Genomic DNA, 21,715 nt, shown 5'->3' on the forward strand with positions numbered 1-21,715 from the left:
TTTTTAGTTTGTTAGTTCTTAACATTTTGTTTGAACTACGAACACAGGACAATATTATTAACAAATAAATGCAAAACAGGTACTTTTAGCATTATTTGTGCAGGTGTTTCAAGGGGATGGGAAATTTTGAAAATTGTGTTGTTGGTAACCCTAGGTGATCAGAGTACTGATTAACATGGAATCCAATTTACACCATTTTGGGATTTAGTTATAATTAATCAATGGAGCAGTGTGCAATTTGCTTAGGCCATCAGAGGATTTCACAAAAACAAATGTGTGGAGGTTGTTCAGAGTGAATTTTGCAGTCACTTTAATTTAGGATGACCTAGACCACGTTTCTCAGAATATGCAATTAAGACATAAGTACAGAACTTTTGAGAAACCAAATTTGGCTCAAGAAAAGATTTTCTGTTTAAGTATGTGAACCATCTGTATACTAATATCAAGACTGCCCAAGCTGATATCATGATATACCCATTCTTCAACTCACAGTTGAGGAGTACATCTATAATAGCATCATTCAAGTGTGTACATATTTACTAATTGCTAATATGATAGTATACATATATTAGTATACATATATTTTGGTTCTCTACACAAACATCTTAGGTTACAGTTAGTTGTATTGTTTCAGTTGTTACTGATAACAAAAACCATTTATTTTATATATATTTACCTTATAATAATTTGTATGAGGTAGGAAGAAACAACCCACAAAATGTATAGAAACTACAGTTCTGACTTTTGCCATTTGCATAACAAAAATCAGTTAATTAGTTTTATGAAACGGATGCAGACACATCTTTTGGACAAACTGAAAGGATTTATTTTTCTAATTTGTTCTCTTAAGAAGCCATGCTAGAGCTAAAATTTGACCAAATCAGTGTTATGCATCAAATGTAAAAGGGTTATAATCACATAAAAAGGAATACTTCAGTATGTGATATTTTGTATTTCTTATTTTCTTTAAAAGCAGAATTTCTTTGGTATTTAGTCAAAGTATAAATAGACAAAGCTTATGATCAGGGGAAATTTGGATCTGGATATTTAATAAATCTACTTGCCAAAAGTTTTGCAACATTTTGAGAAAATGTCAGTTTGTGAAATTATGTATCTTACAAATTTGACTGCACCTAAAATCTCAATTGCTTGATTAAGTCTTATCAAACTAATACCCAAGGTGCTTATTCTTCTATTTCAATATCTGGTTTCAATCATGAGAAAATTCTTACAAGAAAGAAAAACATTTCTGAGAATCAAACTACATCAATTATAAATTTTAAATTTAGACTATTCAAAAACTAGGATCCCCATGATTACTCAGTAAGTATCTTTTAGCCACCATCAGCTTTAAGGTGAACGAAAAAAAATGAAATGAAATTTTATAAGCTAGATTTCATTTATGTAACGAACAAGGACGTAACAATTTAAGTTTTTTATTTTATGCAGTTAAAAATAACAATAAGATGAATATCTGTCTAGGTGAATGAAAGACATCTTTCATTCTAAAGTCTATAATACTTATAACCCCAACAAAGTGTTTGGTTATATGAACATAAACAGTTCAATGTATGTACTATTCTAACATATTTTTTAAAATTTTGATTATAGAGAATTATATGAATAAAAATAATTGAAAATGCACGAGATTTGGCGAAAGACACTGAACACAAGGTATACACAATAGGGCATAGTGTGGTATTTAGTTAAAGATCACTTCAGTACCTCAAAAAAGTCGCATTATGACTCTGAATAAATTTTTACAAGTACTGCGATAATTCAGATCTTAATGATGTTAAATTATTCAACTTGTGTCAGAGTATTATTTGAAAAAAAATGAAAGAAAAGAGACTTGATTTTTTTTTCAAATAACATTCTTATTCTAATTTTAAAAATAATTTGATTATTCATTTAGATTTCCACATAATTATGTTTGAGATTTTTGTTAAAATCAACAGCTATATGATAAAATGATCCAACTAATTTAATTACATCTCACTTTGACCTTCATATCAGAAAATACAGGAGTTATTAGACTATTAAAAAGATTTATATTTCGCAATGGCAAGAGGCCGACAAGCAAAATATTCTAGTTGCATTTGATTTTGCCCAAAATCTTCCACTATCAAAGTTCAACTGAACTTCTTATTTCAATAAAACATAAATAATAACAGTGATAATGCATATTAAAAAATAGTAAAGTAGAAAGGGCAAGATTTATTTAATGTGACGTAATTATAAAAGCTAAAATACAGTCCAATTTACTAAAAACATTATAATGACTAATAGGAACTAATATTGTATTAACAAGATAACAATAGAACAGTCTAATGTTTATACAGTTCACTTTCTGCAAATAATATTACTTTTACTGTTTACAACAGAACTATCCTACATTTTATGAATGAGTAGAATACTGTTCTGTTACCTTCACTACTGTTCACTAAAAACTCACCGAACAACTTCCTGCATTCACTCACTATCCAAACTGGAACACTCATGACGTACTCTTCACTCGTTATCACACACTTACTGATATTGCTGCCACCGACTATACTGTTATTGCTTATCACAATTATGCTGAACACGGCCTCGCAGAACTACTGATTCTGTCTGCTAGCCCCTGGCTGTATCCCTCATCCCTTTAATTGTTGAAGCAAAATAATTTTCATCATCCATGCCCTTATGTTTTTCTATAAATTCTTGTTCTGGTTCAATAACCCTTTTGGTTGAACAACAGCTTTTGAGGGGCCGTTGTCTGTATTATAAAGAATAGATTGTTAAATGGACCTGTTAATCTGAGAAAAGAATTGCTTTTAGCCCCTTCTGGATTCTTCTTTTCATTGTTCTTTCTTTTTCATTCTCTTTCTTTCTTCTTAATTAAAAGAAATCCGTTACCCTGATATGTTATACTGGTCTTGTTATTAATATGTATTATTATTTTTCTATTAATTTTTTACTTATTTCTTTAATTTTATTTTATATATTACTTCCTATCTGCAAATGATGATTGTTTAGCAATTAAGGTGGCCATTTGGTTTTAGATTTTAGGTAACATTTTTTGACAATAGTTTTTCTTGTTTTTCAACTTACTTGTGCATTTTTAAATTGGGATTGCCTTTTTTCTTTTCTTTTTCCCATATTGCCTCTGGTAATTACCTTTAAGATAATACTTCAGAGGATGAATGAGAATGATATGTATGAGTGTAAATGAAGTGTAGTCTTGTACAGACTCAGTTCGACCATTCCTGAGATGTGTGACCCAACCACCATAGAACACCGGTATCCACGATCTAGTATTTAAATCTGTGTAAAAATAACTGACTTTACTAGGACTTGAACGCTAGAACTCTCGACTTCCAAATCAGCTGATTTGGGAAGACACGTTCACCACTAGACCAAGCCGGTAGGTTAAATCGGGATTGCCTAAAGTATGAAAACGTCAATTCAGTAATTCATTTTAATTCACTTTACTGCTTTTGGTTGTTCATAATTTAATGATTAGTATATAAAATTTAATTTAAATCTAAGTAAGATTTTTTCATGTTATTAAACTGGAGGTACTTAGCCTCCATTTGTGTTTGTTTATTTGCTTGTTTGTCGTCATACAAAAATATCCAACTCACTTGTAGTTAAACACGAGCTATGGCTTAACTTGAAATATTCTCATGGGATTTGTCCCTTCAAATAAAAGTTTTTTTACATCAAATGCGCTGTACCAAAAAAATTAAACCTTACAAAATTTATGACAATTTCTTTTAGAAATTCGGAAGAAAATTCCAAAACAACCCTCCTTTTGCCTAAAACCTTTTTATTATTCATTCATTATATTATTTTTTCATTTTATTTTTATTATTTACTTGTTTGTTTTGTTTATAAAAACACTTCAAGGAAAAAATTGAGTAAAAATTGAAAGTTTTTGGAAAATATTTCTATCTGAAAGAGGTTCCATCCCTCTTAAGAAAAATTGTACTTTTTTATATACACGGTAAGGATTACATTGAACAAAACATTTGTAGAATAAACATTTTAAAACAGTTTTATTAGGAAAACTTCAATATTTTTGACATCTCATTCTCTTACATCATGTGCCAAAATATTAGGTATATTGAAACAAATGAAATTAGCGTAATAAATTCTAACACCAGAACAAAAAATTATGGAACTTATTAATGATAAATAATTTTATATCCTAATATGTATGTTGCAGTCTGTTCAACTAGTGAACAATAAGCATGGCCCAATGAAATGAGGATGATATGTATGACATGTAAATGAGGTGTGGTCTTGTACAGAATAAGGCTGACCATTCCTGCAATGTGTGGTCCTTAATTGAACCTCAACCAGCAAAGTACATTGGTATCTGTTGTCTAGTATTCAAATCTATATAAAAGCAACTAACCTTTACTAGAATTTGAACCTCAGAATCTTTGACCTCAAATATCAGCTGTTAGACAACTTACTTGTAATAATTAATTAACCCCAATTTTTATCATCCTGGTGGGCTTGATAAATATAACAAAATAAAGTATACCCATTGTAATACATCATTTATAATACATTAATTTATATATGTTAGATTATAAGATTATATTCATTAATATCCATCTTTATTAATAAATATAAATTGTATGCAAGTCATAAAAATGAGAATAGCATACATTCGTCATAAACTGTACCCAATTAATTTTTAAAAAATTTAATATAAAATATTGTCACATTAAAATATTTCTGAAGTAAAGAAATTTTTTAAGTATATAAAAATTGAAACAACTCTTCAGTAAACAATTTTTAGAAACTGACTGAAGCTTTCCTTTAAGGTAATAAGTTATAACCAATAATCATCGAAATAATCTTATCAGGGTAATACAGTTAGTTTTATATACATTTCACCAGAGGCACTGTAAAAAGAGAAATAATGCTTCGTATGAGATTTTTTGATGCCTGTTCCTTGAAAATATTTATTAATTTTCAAAAAATATTAAAAGATGGAATTATTGCTCAGTTAGTGTTTACTTCATACACTTGTTTGGTCATGTATATGATTAAAACTGGTAAATCTGATAACAGTATCTTAGGTATCAATAAAAAGTGAAGCAGGAATTGCTTACAGTTGTTTTATCTAACAAATACTTTTTTTATATATGTATAAATGAAAGTTTAGATGTAAATTTTTAATGTTGTCTTTAATTTTTATTCTTTGAATTACCAGCCATATACCTACCAGATATGTAAATATGAAACTGGAATTTGCCCATAGATGGCCCTAGCTGTCAATGTAGTTACCATCAAACCTCATCATCAACGCCATTTTCTTTTTCTGGCAGCTGACAAACATTTTCAACTCACAATAATACAAGTTCCATACAGCATAATTTTAATAGCATTGAACATGTTGAGTTTAGTACCTTCAAACTATGTTTTGCAGACAGCATTGATTTTCTGCTACCATTTAAAGAAAATGCTGTGGAATCGCATCGAGTGCTTATTGAAGCTTACGGTGAGCATGCTCTTGGTAAATCACAGTGCTTTGAGTGGTTTAAAAAAAAGAATTCAAAAGTGGCGATTTTGATGTGAGAAACGAAGAACGTGGAAGACCACTGAAAAAGTTTGAAGACAACGAATTGCATGCATTTTTGGACAAGGATGATGTTCAAATGCAATAACAATTAACAGACCAATTAAATGTAATGCAAGAAGCCGTCTCCATACATTTGAAAGCCATGGGAAACATCCAGAATATGGGAAAATGGGTTCCACATGAGCAAGAAAATCAAAAAACCACTTGCAAAAAGCTGCTCACCAGATACAAAAGAAAGTCATTTCTCCATCGAATTGTGACAGTTTATGAAAAGTGGATGTATTTTGAGAATTCTAAGCATAAAAGATTATGGGTAATTCCAGGCGAACCACTGACATCGATTTCAAGGCTAAATCGCTATGGAAAGAAGACAATGCTCTATGTTTGGTGAGATCAGAAGGGTGTGATCTATTATGAGCTGTTAAAAACCTGGCGAAATTGTTAATACTGAATGCTACCAACAATAAATGATTGATTTGAATCAAACATTGCGTGAAAAATGACCAAAATATCAAAAAAGGCAACACAACGTGATTTTGTTTCATGATAATGCACCATCACACACAGCAAAACCAAAACGGTGAAGGAAGTGATTGAGGTGTTCAGTTGGGAAATATTTTTCCAGCAGAAATATTTACTCACCAGACTTGGCTCTGTCCGACTACTATTTATTTGCATTGATGACACTTGCTGAGCAGTGCTTCACTTCTTATGAAAATGTACGAAAATGGCTCGAAGACTGGTTTACCTTCAAAGAGAACAGTTTTTTTAGTGTGGCATTCATAAATTGTCAGAGATGGAAAAAATGTATAGCTAGCAATGGTCAATATCTCAAATAAAATTTTTTTTATCTTTTTCATACTGTAAATGTGTATTTTCTATATAAAAATTCTGGTTTCATATTTACTCACTTGGTAAATACAAAAAAAAAACTGAAATTATATATTTTTTTTAAAAATAATAAAGCCAAACAAAAAAGTAAACAGTAGTTGGATAAGCTTACATTCAATTAACTCAATGAATTAAGGTACAAATAGAGCATAGTTAGTCAGATTTATATGTTAAATTGTAAAAAAAAACAAGTTAGTTGTAAAAAGATTTTATTTAAGTATAAATAAAAGATTTAATATTTATATTTCAGTGAGTAAAACTAACAGATTTGATAGATGGGATGTTATTGTATGAAAAATTAGTGGGTCTAATTGATCCATTAAAAATAGTGGTTGCTATTTTAATATGAGTTTATTTTTAATTTTATTTATTGTGTGTGTAATTTTACATTGTATATATTTTTAGTTGTTTTCCATATTTTTCAGATGGAGGCTGAAAAAGTAAATAGGTTATTAATAAGAGCTGCTTGTGAAATCTTATGTCAAGCATATGGTGGGCGAAAGTACATGTTAGTTCATTTAAATGACCAAGAAACAGTGACAAGGTCTTCTTGCGACAAAAAACTTACTGATATTGATCGTTCTTGTATTCTAATGGAAAGAGAAAATTTAATTAGTAGCCCTAAATTAGATCATAGACTAGACCATAGAGACTTCCATTCACAGTTAAGGTGACTATCTCATTAAAATGTTGTGTAATCTTGTTAAATGTAGGAATACTAGTTAGATGTTTAAATTTATTAGAACTGTGTTAAAATTTCTTTTAGTTTTCATTTGATTATCACAATTAAGGTGACTTAAAACAGTTTTCAATCTTTATAGACTTAGTGACAAATTTGTTAGATTATATGTGTACTGTATATACATATATATATATATATATATTTGGCACAATATACATATATTGTGCCAAATGAGGTGGTGTATCGAGAAATAGAGCCTGTTACTGATACTATGCGGAAAAAAAGAATCTCTTTCTTCGGTCATCTCATAAGGACACCACAAACAAGACTGTCAAGAAATATCATTGAAAAGCTCTGGTTCCAAAAGCTAGAAGTAGGATGGATCAAAGAAATTAGAGAAGATATGAAAGAATTGGGAATTTCCCTGACTGACCTACAGAATAAAACTGGAAAAATTACAAAGCTAAAAGATAAAAGCATTAGATTTAAACAAACGACAAAATACAACGAAGAGGGTGTTTACGGATGAAGAAAAGAAAGCAAGATCTGAACGGATGAAGAAATACTGGGCAGCTCGAAAGAGTAAAATAACACGCTTTTCTCAGAAAAGATCCAACTAAAATTGACTTAAGTGGTCCCATGTTGGCCGTAAAAGCATAATAATAATAATAATATATATTATATACGAGGTGTGTTCAAAAAGTAACGAGAATTTTGAAATTTTGCGGGTTGTATTAGTCCGTTTCTCAGGATTTTTTTGTTGTTGTATTGGTAGACATGTCTGAAAAGCATCTATACATTTTTAGTCATATTGGATATTTAGTCTGTTGTCAGCTGTCAAAAGGATAACATGTGTTTTGGTATGATTGGCGATTTTTTATTTGTACAAATAATGGATCAGAGAATTTGTATTAGATTTTGCTATAAGAATGTAATGTAGTGTAGCAATGTTTTAAAAATGTTAAATATTGTTTTTGGTGAGTCTGCTATGAGTAAAGCAAGGGTTTATGAGTGGTATAAGTGTTTCCAAGGTTATGCAGATGACAAGCGCCCCAGACACCCCGGCACATCAACAACTGATGAAAACGTGGAAAAAGTGAAAGAAATGATTATGAATGATCGCCGAACCACAATTAGAGAGTTGCTGATGATGTTGGGATATCAATTGGCTCATATCATGAACTTTTTTCTGATGTTTTGGGTATGAAACCTGTGACAGCAAAATTTGTTCCAAAATTGTAGAATTTTGAACAAAAACAGCGGCGAATGGAAGTTGTTCATTAGTCACTAAATGAAGTCAACAACGATGCAGAACTACTGAAACATGTCGTAACAGATGCAGAAACATGGGCTTATAGATATGATGTTGTAACTAAGGCTCAATCATCCTATTGGAGGCATTTTGGATCACCAAGACCGAAAAAAGCTAGCTCGACAAGTACGGTTGAATGTGAAGGTTATGCTCACCGTGTTCTTCGATTTTAACAGCATAGTGCATCATGAGTTCATGTGCATAGTGCATAATAGTATTACCTACAAGTTCAATGCAGTTTGTGTGAAGCAGTCTGAAAGAACACCCAGATTTGTGGCAAAACAATTCATGGCTTTTGGACCACAATAATGTGCCTGCTCACACTTCAATGCGTGTTTGTCAATTTTTAGCCAAAATCATCTCTGTAATGATATCTCAGCAGCCATATTCGCTAGACATGGCCCCGTGTGACTTTTTTCTATTCCCAAAAATAGAGAGAACCTTAAAGGGCCATTGTTTTACAAGCATAGATGAGATTAAAAGCAAATAGCTGAAAGAGCAAAACACTATTCAAAAGATTGAATTCCAGAAGTGTTTCAGGGATTGGAAAATGTGCTGGCATAAGTATATAATGGGGACTATTTTGAAGGGGATAACATTTATGTAGATGAATAAATAAAATTCTTTCCAAAATACAAAAATTCTCATTACTTTTTGAACACACCTCGTATTTTCTATGATTTGGTAAAAATTTCCTGTAAAAATTGTTTTGAGAATTATATAAGTGGTTTATTTTTTTTTAAATTTTAATTTAATTTAATGCAGATAATTAATAATTAATTTATTATTATAATAATGTATATTGTTTACTTAGTGCATTACATCTATTATTTTCTGAGAGAGAAAGACAGAGAGAGAATGGTCATAAAATGATAAAAATTGTTTTAATGAGGCATGTTGATTTTATCACCAACAGTTAAAAATATTCATTTCTTTCTAAATCGTTAACTTACAAGTTCATTACATTTGAGTTTACATTACATTTCATGTCATTTTGACTTTAGACCAGTATATAAATTTTATTAAACTGATATAATATTTGAATATTATAAAATTACACTGAAAGCTCATTTTGCTATTATATAATGTGGATAGATTTATTTGTCTTGTTGAGTTAGTGTATATTATTACTGTTATTAGATTTTAGACTGTTAATGTTATAATTGAACAGCACCTTTAATTGTTAAAAGTAAAAGTGAGTTTTAAATAATTTTGAATGTTTCATGTATTTGTTTCATTTATTTCATTATTAGCATCTAATTCTACAGTACTAGAAAATGTCTGTTCTTATTCAATGTCCTCTTAGATTGCTTGCAGTTTTCCATCATCTCTTCATAGGACATCCTGTATCCTTTCAGTTGTCTTATATTGATTATATTGAAGAGCCTGTTTTTGAGTACCTGCTCATCAGCCATCCACAATAAATGGTCATGACACCTCTGTTGTCTCCAGTTTTATGATTCAGTTTTATTGTTATGTTTCATCTGAAATACCCTCTATAATTTTCTAGTAACTTATCGTATCCACTTTTGAACCATCGTTAACAGGTATTAACTATCACAGTTTTACTAAGAAGTGACTACAGTCTTTTAGCAAAAAAAAAAATCTTATTAGCTTTTATATTTAAAACAGTATTTCTCTGTAGTTCTCACAGTTTCCTTTACCCTCTGTCTTAAAAATTAAAAAAGCAGTTCACACATCAGGAATGACATCACTCGTTTAACACATGTTTAAAAAGTTTCATAAACTAAATTAAAAAATGACCTTTTCATTTAAAAAATTCGTGATTTATTGCCAACAATCTTGCAACCTTTTTTAATTTTCAATGATTTTAAAGCAGTCAACAAATTCATTTAATTCCATTTTATCGACAGCAGAATCACTACTGTCAGTAGCAAACTCTTCTTCATTAAGTTGTGCCATAATTTCTTGATATGACTAGTACACTCTTTCTCTGTATTTAGTCTAGCTGAATCATGAACATCAGAGTTAAGATGTTTCAACTTTAAAAACTGTATCATGTGGACCATGTAAATCTTCCTTTTTGTTTTCAATAATCTTGTCCAGTGACTTCTTTTCATGTATTTCATATTGCAGGTTTAGAAATGTTTCTCAAGCATTTATGTTCCTTATAATTTGCATCTGTTGGAGTACCTATAAATTGTGGTAATGTTTTCTTATTATCAACAGCATTCTGAACATCATTATCCCTGTTCTTAGTGTTTTCCTTTTCCAAAACAATTTTTCCTTTCCAGAATCTCTGAAACTGCTACCTTTAACATAGAGACTTAAGTTATTCCATTTACTACCAAAAAGAGAAGAATTTACGACCAAGAAAAAGTGAGTGGTCTTTGTAGATTTAATTGGAAGACATTCTAAACAATATTCAATCTGTTAATAAATAACTCTTAATTTCCTTATCTTACAAAAGGTGAACTTTAAATACTTTGTCTTGCTTCTATTTTTGAAAGGGACTCAGTTTTCTCTATGAAGACACAGATCAATTTTTGATGATTTGATCCCACACACTTCCTCTATAGTGTCTGGTTTGGTTTGTGATCACAAAATATGAATTTATAATCTCATCAGCAAATGAACTTTAAAAGAAGTATTTCTTATCTTAGTTATTATGAATAGAAAATTCAGTTAACTTATTTCATATTATTTTACATCACTGTTTAAAAAATACTTGATATTAGTGCCAAAAACACCCTAAAAGAGCTCGATTCCCAACTTGTGCATCAAGATCACCAGAGAGAATGAGGAAATCCCCATTTCATTTAATAGTTTTTGGTTTATCCTAAAACCCTTCTATGTTGTCAACTTAACTTGTTTTGCTGCATATTTTCCAACTATTGATTGAAATCATCATTCTGTTTTAAAGTGGCAGTAATAATTCTCTTTTATTGTATTATATTCCCTATCTATTTCCTATTAACTACGATAGCCATACTTTTGCTTTTTCTCCATGGCCTGCTTACACCACTTTATATTAAAGAATTGTTATATAAATCCATTGCAATCAACTTCTTTGTATTTGATAGTAGTGAGATATTTATTCTGCTTCTTTTTATTTTTTCTGTTTAGCCTCCGGAAATTAAAAAAATAATTTTTTTAAATATTTTTTTTTTTTTTTTAATGTAAGTTGGTCAAATATCCTTATCCAAACTGCTTTTTCTTTTGATGTTTCCATTCAGATACTTTCTAAAGTTGCTATCCATATCCAAATCTATCTTTTGGGCCACCAGCATGTGAAAAATGTCTCTCATACTCCTGCATAAGGAAGATACCAGTCTGACTAAGAAGATCAGGTATTATTCTGTTGATATTATTATATCTTAACTGAAAAGTCTCTGTTTTTAAGGAGTCAGGAATTTATCTCTTCACCCTCTTCTACCTTCTTACATAATGACAAACCACATGTCACCATCTACTCAGGATTTAAGCCAAGGACTAAGAAATAAGATTTGCTGGGAGAGCTGATATGCATTTACTTTTCAGCCCTTTATCAGTGTTTTATTTGTAATATAAATCCATTTTTTTTAAAATTAAAGTAATAAAACTGTTGAAATTATCATTTTAACACCATACATAGTTTAATTACCAGTTTACAAAAATCATAGAGATATGGGAACTGGTTGTTGCAAAATTTAGCCAAAGTATTTGTCTAAAAATCTAACTACAAAACATGATAAATTTCTGTTGTGAATCTTTTAGTAGAAGAATGCATTTATAATATAAATACAGAATAGAAAATACCTAATTTATAAATATAAGAACATATAAAATTGTTGATTAAGAATTTCTATAAATATTTTTTGATTATATTTAATTTTTAGATGGGTACTGTTCCATAGCCTCCAGCAGTATTAGCACCTCAGCCTTTTATTGAAAAGATCCCTATTTTAAATCTCGGTCAGCTCGGCTTAATATATTTCATTATGAAATATATTAAGCCGATATTATGCTACATAATTTTCAATTCATATTCCTGTGCATGTCATTTATAATTAAAATGGGTTGTATATGTTAATGCACCCATTTAATAAATATGTAGTTGTAATATATGAGGACTATTCGAAAAGTAACTTCTGATTCATTATTAAAAAAACTTTAATTGATAAAAAAATAATGTATTACATATATCTTTTAGCTACTTTTCTACATAATTGCTTCTAAAGTGAGGCACTTATCATCTGTAAACAAGTTTTTGAATACCCATGTCATAAAACTCTACTACCTGTGAATTAAGCTAGTTAGTAGCACTGTTTTTCAATTCCTTGCAATACTGAGGACTGGAAGTTAATTTCTGAATGGCCCCGAACTGAAATAACACTGTAACTTACTACAAGAGTTACAGAAATTGAGAAGGGCCATACAAAACAAATGATGTGGCATGCTGAGTTCAGGCATCATTTTTCTTCATAACAATGCTTGTCCACATACTGCAGAACGCACTCAACCTAAATCAACTGTTTCAAATGGGAGTTGTTTAACCATTTTCCATACAGCCCTGATTTTTCTCACAGTGGTAATCACCTTTTCCCAAAAATGAAAAATGGTTAGTGACACAGGATTTTGAAAATGACGAGGAGTTGAAAACTGTGTTACTGCCTGGCTTAATTCACAGACAACAGAGTTTTATAATGAGGGAATTCAAAAACTTGTTTACAGTTATGACAAGTGCTTTAATTTTCATGACAGTTATGTAGAAAAGTAGCTAAAAGTTGTAGCTATGTGATATACATAATAAATTGTTTTTTATCAATTGGTTTTTTTTAAATAATGAATCAGGAGTTACTTTTTGAATAGCCCTTGTATTTATGAATGACTGTGATCTATTTAAAGCCCTTTGCTTTTTGTCACTTAGTAAGTGACTTGCTTCCAAGAAATTCTTGCTTATTTACCAATCTCACGCAAATGCAAACAATAACGTTTAGAAAAGAATAATTTGTTACAGGAAAACATTGTTATAAAATCATTTCTCATTTCTGTATAAACATTCGACATTTACTAATATTCTTTTTAATAATTAAATACTGTACTATTACTTCTTTTTGCCGTGTAATTTTTTTTCTTCTTTGAATCTTTCAAGCAATGGATTTTTAACATTCATCTTGAGGAGCATTTTGTTTTGGTAGGTTCCTTTTAGAATACCTTATTGTAGGGTTTTAACCTTGAGTGCTGCTACTAGTCAGTTGTTTGTGTAATTTTATGGGTTTTTTTTTAGTGTTTCTTTGAATTAAATGTCACTTTGGATAATCTGTACTCCAGAATTTATTTTTTATCTTATTAAAATTAATAATAATAATTATTAATTTTATTAATAAATATTATTAATTAATTTTTTAATCATTAGTTTTATCAATTTTTACAACGTAATGATAGAATCTCTATGATGATACCACAAGGTTAGTCTATAAATAAATATCAATAATTGTATAAATAATTTTAACTTATTTATATGAAGTATTATTGTTATCATTAAAGCACAGTATAACATAATGGTTTTAGTCATGTTTTTTTAATATTACTTCCATATTACACCTTCTATATGCAGTGCGCACACGCATGTGTGTTTACTCTTATTTTTCTTAATTCTCAAGTATTTTCTCATATGTTGTTAAATCAACATAAGATTCCTAGTGTGGTGATTTGTAACTACAAATGTTCTGCGTTACATTATCAAAGGAAAAGAAAACCAGTTGTAGCATGGAAGAGTTAATAGTTATATTTAAGGATATCTTGTAAGTAATTACCATTTGATAATATTTCCTGTACATTTACAGATTTATAGAACTCAAAGTCTGTCAATTTGTTGATATTATTTATTAAAGTCTTCTACTTGTGGCTCTCTTTAGATATTCACATGTGAGTTGTAAAGTTTACACAAATAAATTGTTTTTGTTGCTACTAACTATGAAATTCAAACAGCGATAGATTTTTGGACTATCAGGGTGGGATATTGGTTGTAGTTTATGAACCAACTGGATGCTGAGTTTGTTCTTAACATGAAGAATGAGAGAAATATACAAAAATAGGATAAAGTATTTCAAATGATGAGCAAAAATAATGGCAAACACTGTTCTAGATAACTTATGTAAACAAAAGTGAACACAATTTGAAGAAGTGCACTTACTGATAATGTAATTAAAAAAAATATCAAGTTGCCATCTGAGGTTTAATTTGATTTTTCTGGATGTTCTAAAATATTCTTTGTAAAATTGTATCTCAAAATTTAGGCGACACAAAATTTGTTTGCATTGGATGGCAAAAACATTTTCAGAAAACCAAAACAATGTTGCCAGTGGGATCCATATTGAAGTTTTTGTGCTCAAATTTATTTTGTTTTTTTTTTCTGAAGAATACAATTTGTATTTGTCTCCGAGTCACTTCTATTTATCCAAAAGTTGAATTTTTAGGTAGAAAGTGAATCATGAGTTCATGGTTGAACTCTGTAAGCAGAAATTTAATGAACTGATGGCAATGAAGAAAGATGACATCATTTTGAAGCTTACTTTATCACTGTGATAAATCCTCAGTGTTTGTATAATTATGTTGAACAGTAGCTACTCTTTATTTAAGCCTGAAATAAAAACTTTTTAGAAAAAAAACAGTAGTTTTAGTGAAATTGATATTTTCATATTAATTATCTTTAAAGAAATCAGTTTTTCTTTTACAAAGATTCCTCTCTATGAATGATTTAAATAAAATTTTAAGTCATTCTTGAAATATGTTTCAGCTAATGAGAATAAGATAATATACTTAAAGCTAAATATTATATTATTGTTATTATTATTAAACTTAAAATAATATTTGTTTGTACTTTACAATTTAAATTTTGTGTAAAGAAACATAATTTTTTTTAGGGTTCTCAGTGTAGACAGTTCAGATGAAGTTGAAGCTTTCTACTTAGAGAGGATAGAAATGTTAAGAGAAACGTTTGGAGTTCTTCTTTTTCTTTATTCTGTCATGTATACTAAGGTAATTACTAGAAACCACGTATTTTTTACGATTTAATGGGATCTATGTGTGATTACTTCTTGAATTAAAAATTGCTTAATTTTTCTTAAAAATGTACGTATTCCTAATAAAATAATTGTTGGGTTTCTGGAAGTTGCAGCTGAACAGATGAAAGTCATTACAAATTTCTGCCCTTGCTTTTAACAGCAAATTTACTGCTTCCTGTGTAACAGTATTATAATAATGTGACATCCTTATACCCATGACCCTGGGACATCAGTATTCAGTCATTTATTCCTGAATTCTGACTTTTCATTTATTCTTTATTGGTTTTGCTTTCTCTTTTTTATCTCCCACAAATAAGATTCATTCCTGTGATAAGAAAGTAAAGTATTCCCTTGGATAAGTACAATTATCTGATGCTTAAAGGATGTAATCAGTGATGTATTCATTTTTTTATGTGGAAAGAAAGTGTTTTACAGAATAGCAGCTTTATTTCATTACTTTCTAATTTTTTTTTTAAATCCATTTTTTCTTACTTGAATTAAATTGTAATCTTATATAAATATTCATAAAAAGATAGAATATAGGTACATCTGTTCTTACATGTATACATTATGTAGATTACATCATAATGGGATAAATTATAAATATAAAAACGTTAATTATAAGGTAGATTATTGTCTAAGTGATTTTTATTTATTTATTTTTATTTTACAATTGTAATTTCTGTGTTTTTAAATTTTTTGACAGTAAATTTTGTTTTTATAAATTTTTCAAACTTTTACCAAAAAAGAATTTAGGTTTTTTGTTTACATTAAATAATTACTTTTCTGACAAATGTAGTAATGTAATGTTTTTAAATAAAATTTAAATTTTTCTAACTTTTCTTTGTTTTATTCAACTTATACACCATTTTCTTCAGAATTAAATTTTCTACAAGTTTTGTTAAAAATTTTATGTATTTTTTACCCATTTAATAAAGTTATTGTATGTCAAAACTAAAAAACAGGGCATTTTATCCCAATTTATAGGTTTTTGTCCCAGATTTCTCTAGACTTACGCAGATACAGTTCTGGGGCCTATTTTATTCAATTTTTCAGGTCAAAAACAAGAAATCACTAATTCTTCTCCTTAATTAATATCCTAAAAATTTCAGTATGACCTCATTTCACCAGGATAACTGAAATCCTAGTGAAATCTTTCACTTGCCATTACTCACATATGTTTATAGTACCTTTTTCAGTTATTTTCATGAGTAGAATAGGTTATCCAAGTCCCGGGAGAACGTTTTGATACACCTGTATATAACAATGTTCAGCATGTAGGACTAATGATTTGACCTCAGTGGTGAAGTTCTCTTAATTTAATCCAATATATCTGTAGGATCATGACCTTTAATTAACCCAAATTGAATACTTCTGGTGATAATATTCAGGAATCACGTCTCAGGAATGGTTGACCGGAGACTGTACAAGACTACAGTTCATTTACATTCATACATATCATCCTCATTCATCCTCTGAATCACCTTATGGTGATTTAGAGGCCTCATTCATCATCACCTTATGGTGGTTCCAGAGGCTAAAAGAAAAAAGAGATCAATAGTATGTGGAATCTGATTTTATAATTTTTTTTATTTATAAAAATAAGAAAAATAAGGAGGTTATTACCGCCCTGTTTATAAAATGCTGTCAAGTTGATTATAACATATTGATCATTTAATTTGTATAAAAATGTAATGCAATAAAAAAAAATAATTCAGAGAAGATTTTTTAAATTATCAAATATTTGTGAATATGTAATGAGTACATCATCATGTATCTATATTTAAGATTTAATCACTGATGCTGATTGACCAGTTGTTATAATGTATTATTTTTAAATTTTATTACTACTTTGTATTAAAAGAAAAATACAAAAATTAAAAAATAAAATAAACATTATTTATTATAATTCATAATTACTGTTAAAATCATTACTATTGTAAAATTACAATCTGAATATGTTGATTAAGTTCTACTGCTCTTTCCACAGGGATTAGAACAACTACATAATGAAGTAACAGATCCAGGTGAACCACTTATAGATGGTGAATATGGTTATGGAAGCCAGTGCCTAATAAATCTCATGATCACTGGTAGAGCTGTTGCACATGTTTGGAATCATGATCAAGATGTTGGAGGACTCAGTTAGTTTTTTATTTCTATTTAATTAAAACTTATTACTTTTCTTTTAAAAAGAGCTTTTGTATTACTTTTCTTTTAAAAAGAGCTTTTGTAGTTCAGTGTTATGTTAAATTTGATTATTGAGATATTTACTGTAATTTTTTTTAGTCTGATTTAGATAATTTAAAAGAAAACTAATTTTCATGATAGTTGCAAATAAATATTTTTAACAATGAAATTTTGAACATTCATCGAAGACTTAAGGAAATTGTTATTGTACTTTTTTTTTCTAGTATTAATTTGTAAAGTTTATTATTTGTATTTCAGTCAATAGCTGGAAAAAAATCACCCTGGGATTTTTAATACTGTTAAGGTACTATTTAAATGAGAACAAAGTAAAGATGAGCAAAGTCGGATTAATTTAAAACCAGTTAGAAAATCTAGTATAATAAACTCTAATTTACCTTGCCTAACAATTTTAGGATGATGAACTGTAAATAGAGAATTGTTGTTCTTGATGATTTAAATAAACAAATAATGTTATACATTATAATATTCCATAATTCCCTGATAAGTTAAAATTGTTGAGTTATATATTATTCTCTTATTAATAGTAATAATAGTATATTAACAAAAAACTGCATTAAATTTAAATAAATGTGTAATATGAGCTGTATATTTTTAATTATATATTTTCATTGTAAATAATAAAATTTCATTGTTTGCTGTTGGGATTTATTAGTGTGAGTGAGTAGCAATAAAGCTTAAATACTTAAATGTAACATTATGGTCTCATTGAACTTACAATGAATGCCACATACACAAAATTAAAGTCTTTTTAAGATTAATTTTATTCCTCTGTATGTTAAATTATATTTTAAATTCTGTTAATATAAACCACCTAATACAGAATATTGACAAAACATATATTACTGTAGCCATAACAAAAATAAAGAATTTGCAGAACGTTTCCAAATAAAACAAGATTACACAAGCATACTATAAGATAGATTGTATAAATATTGAATTATACAATATACATTTAAAATTACAAAAAAGCTTAGGACCACTCATTTTTGATTATATAAGACAGTTAATTGAAGTTAATATAGAAAAACATAAATATAACCTAAAAAATATTCATGAAATTAAAAATAAAAGTACAAATAATTTTTTTTTTAGTACTGTTTTATTTACAGTCAGTATCCCAAATAGCAAAACTATAAGTAAATTTATAAAGCAGCAGTGAAGTGAAAGAGAAGTATCCAATGATACCTCCCAAGACAATACAATAGAAATCTGAACAAAGCATAATACAACTAAAAGTACAGTGAATAAAATACAACTGATAATTTACACAAACTCTGTAACAAAGTACAGTTAAATCAATAACTAATGAAAGGAGAAAAAAAGATTAATGGTCAGCATAATTAAATTGTTAATAAAACAAAGAAAGTATAATACTTGTCACACAACAGTTTCAAGATCCAACATACGCAAACTTTTCAGTCGCTTCACATCCTCACTGTTATCCAATAGGTTAACAGCCAAGTAGTTTTCATGCTTGTTAAATTTAAGTATATACTTTGTGCTCAACTGATAAATTTCTTCATGAATAGAGCATCCGTAAGTAATCGTGGATTTTGTTCTTCGTAAACCTCAGGCCACTGATATGTTTCTCAGCACTTTTGTTCTAGAACCATTGGAGGATGTCGATATTGTTATTGGAGAATTTATTAACCAGAAATATATGTTAATAATAATTCAAATAAATTTAAACCTAATTGTATACATGTTCAAGAAAATTCAGGTAATAACATAAGTAATATATTTTTAAACTTAACAAATATCAATTTTAATGATAATGAAAATTCCTTCATCACTAATGCATTTAGATTCAACTTATATGATAATAAAATTAATGTTATTAAGAACATCATTGTATATTCTGAAAAAAATTCAACAGAATGGGTCCTGCAGGTAAGGAACAATTATATAATATTTTCAGCTACAATATCCAAAAAATTAAGTTTACAAAATTTATTAATAAACCATTTATAATTAAACAGTTAGAGAAAAATTAAATGCAAACAATCTTTTAATAGTAAAATCAGATTAAAAAAATCACTGGGGTTATTATGACACTTGACAAATATAATAACTTAATGAAACAATGTATTGTTGAAAATAGATTTGAGGAATTAATGATCCAACTTACAAATTTCTAAAAATAACAAAAGTTTAATAAAAAAATCCAGACCAATTTTTAATAATAATAATTTAAAATACAATTATAGATTACAACCTTTTCAAACGATTGCCACTTAATTAACTGGACTACCAAAAATTAATAAATTAAACATCTCAAAGTAATTTGATCAGTTTTAATCTGCCTCCTGTTATATTATATCCAAAATGGTAGGTAACATTCTTGGGAAAAAGTAAATTTACCTAATACATTTAATATAAAAAATGGTTATGAATTAGTAAATAAATTAAAAAGTTTAAATTAAATAAAGACACTAGAATGGTTATTTATGACATAACTAACATATGTCCTAGCATACCTATAGACCACACCATAAAAATAATGAAAAATAAATTAAAAAGTAACCAAGGAGATCCAAAATTCATTAAAGGTGTCATTACTATTATAAGAATTATATGTCAACAAAATTATTTTTAATTTAATAACAGATATTATACACAAAAAAATACCTTTCGTATGGGATTTCCAAGTTTTAATATGGACACAATATGTTGATGATATTCTCATTATCTTCACCCAGTTACAAAACAATGGTCATCTAATGTAATTAAACAAATTAAATTCTTATGAAAATTTTCAAATGAAAATTCAAAATTCACATTTAAAATAGATAATAATAAAATGTTAAAAATTATTTTGATATTAGTTTCAAAATAAACAAGGAAACACCAAATTAGAACAAATATAGGAAAAACAAATAGATCCTTTAAAATTAGATTTCTTTAACATTGTAGAAATTACAAAAATAATAAATTAGATTTGTTTGATATGGCAAACCATCTAAACAATAAACATACATCATCTGATATTAACAGAAATTTAGAAATATTAGAAATTAATAAAGATGATGTAAAATTAAATATTTTAGAAAAATACAAATGTAAAAATACATATGTAAATACACACTTTCAATTTGATGAACCATCATGTTTGAGGAAGACAGTCATATAAAAACTGCAACAGATAACAGCACTTGAATAATAAATTAATACACAATTTTCATTATTTTAGTATGTTTAATTTTTATTATGCAGTTTAATGAAATATTTCAATCATGACTAAAGATGCAGGATCCTACAAAAATACTTTCTTGGTAAAATTAAAGGTAAGATAGGTCTTATCTCAATATTCTGTACTAGGTGGTTTATATTAATAGAATAAAATCAAAGTCATCAAATTGATGAAAATGACGAAACCTGTAACATTACATAGCACTGTTTTAACTGGATTTTAAGCTACTTTACATAACTGTATGCTTTTCATGGTCTAAAAGACAAACTAGCAAATGTTTAACAATGTTTAGTGCAATTTTTAATTGTAAAATTGTAACATTCTTCCATGTATATGTTTAAGAATTTGTGATCATAGAAAATATCTGGTTTTAACCTATGTTTGTTTGTCATCCAAGCTAACATATCTGACCAAATAACATATGTTTTTATCGTTAAATTAGATTTTTTAAATTTAATTTCTTAAACTTTATTTTATGTAATTAATTTTATAAATTATTCTTAATTTTCGACTATTTAAACAAAAAAACTTGTATTAATGTAAATTTTTTGTTGGTATTAATGTAAAAAAATACTTTATTCAAGTACTAAAAATGTTAAATGGAATTAAAGATAATAGTACAAAGTATGGTAATATATTATCGCATGTTCACGGCTTGATCAGGACATTGAGAGATTGACAATTGAAAATGTTTATACAATTGCAAATTTATTAGTTAAAGAACATAAAACAAGATAAATCACTTATAATGACAATAGTAATAATAATAATAATAATAATAATAATAATAATAATAATAATAATAATAATAATAATAAGCTACAATAATAAACAACTC

The 21,715-nt window shown here is 28.1% G+C and overlaps 1 protein-coding gene across 1 annotated transcript in view; it reads left to right on the forward strand.

Annotated features, from left to right (window-relative positions):
• Positions 1-21,715, forward strand: part of LOC142325106 (ubiquitin carboxyl-terminal hydrolase MINDY-3 homolog) — an 86,857-nt gene that overhangs the window by 22,562 nt on the left and 42,580 nt on the right. Inside the window, exons 3-5 of the mRNA XM_075366454.1 lie at positions 6,898-7,142; positions 15,336-15,450; positions 17,467-17,620. Of these exons, the coding sequence (XP_075222569.1) occupies positions 6,898-7,142; positions 15,336-15,450; positions 17,467-17,620 (514 nt within the window). The remainder of the gene's footprint in view (positions 1-6,897; positions 7,143-15,335; positions 15,451-17,466; positions 17,621-21,715) is intronic.

The sequence above is a fragment of the Lycorma delicatula genome, chromosome 1 (genome assembly GCF_047948215.1).
Source record: "Lycorma delicatula isolate Av1 chromosome 1, ASM4794821v1, whole genome shotgun sequence".
Taxonomy (NCBI): domain Eukaryota; kingdom Metazoa; phylum Arthropoda; class Insecta; order Hemiptera; family Fulgoridae; genus Lycorma; species Lycorma delicatula.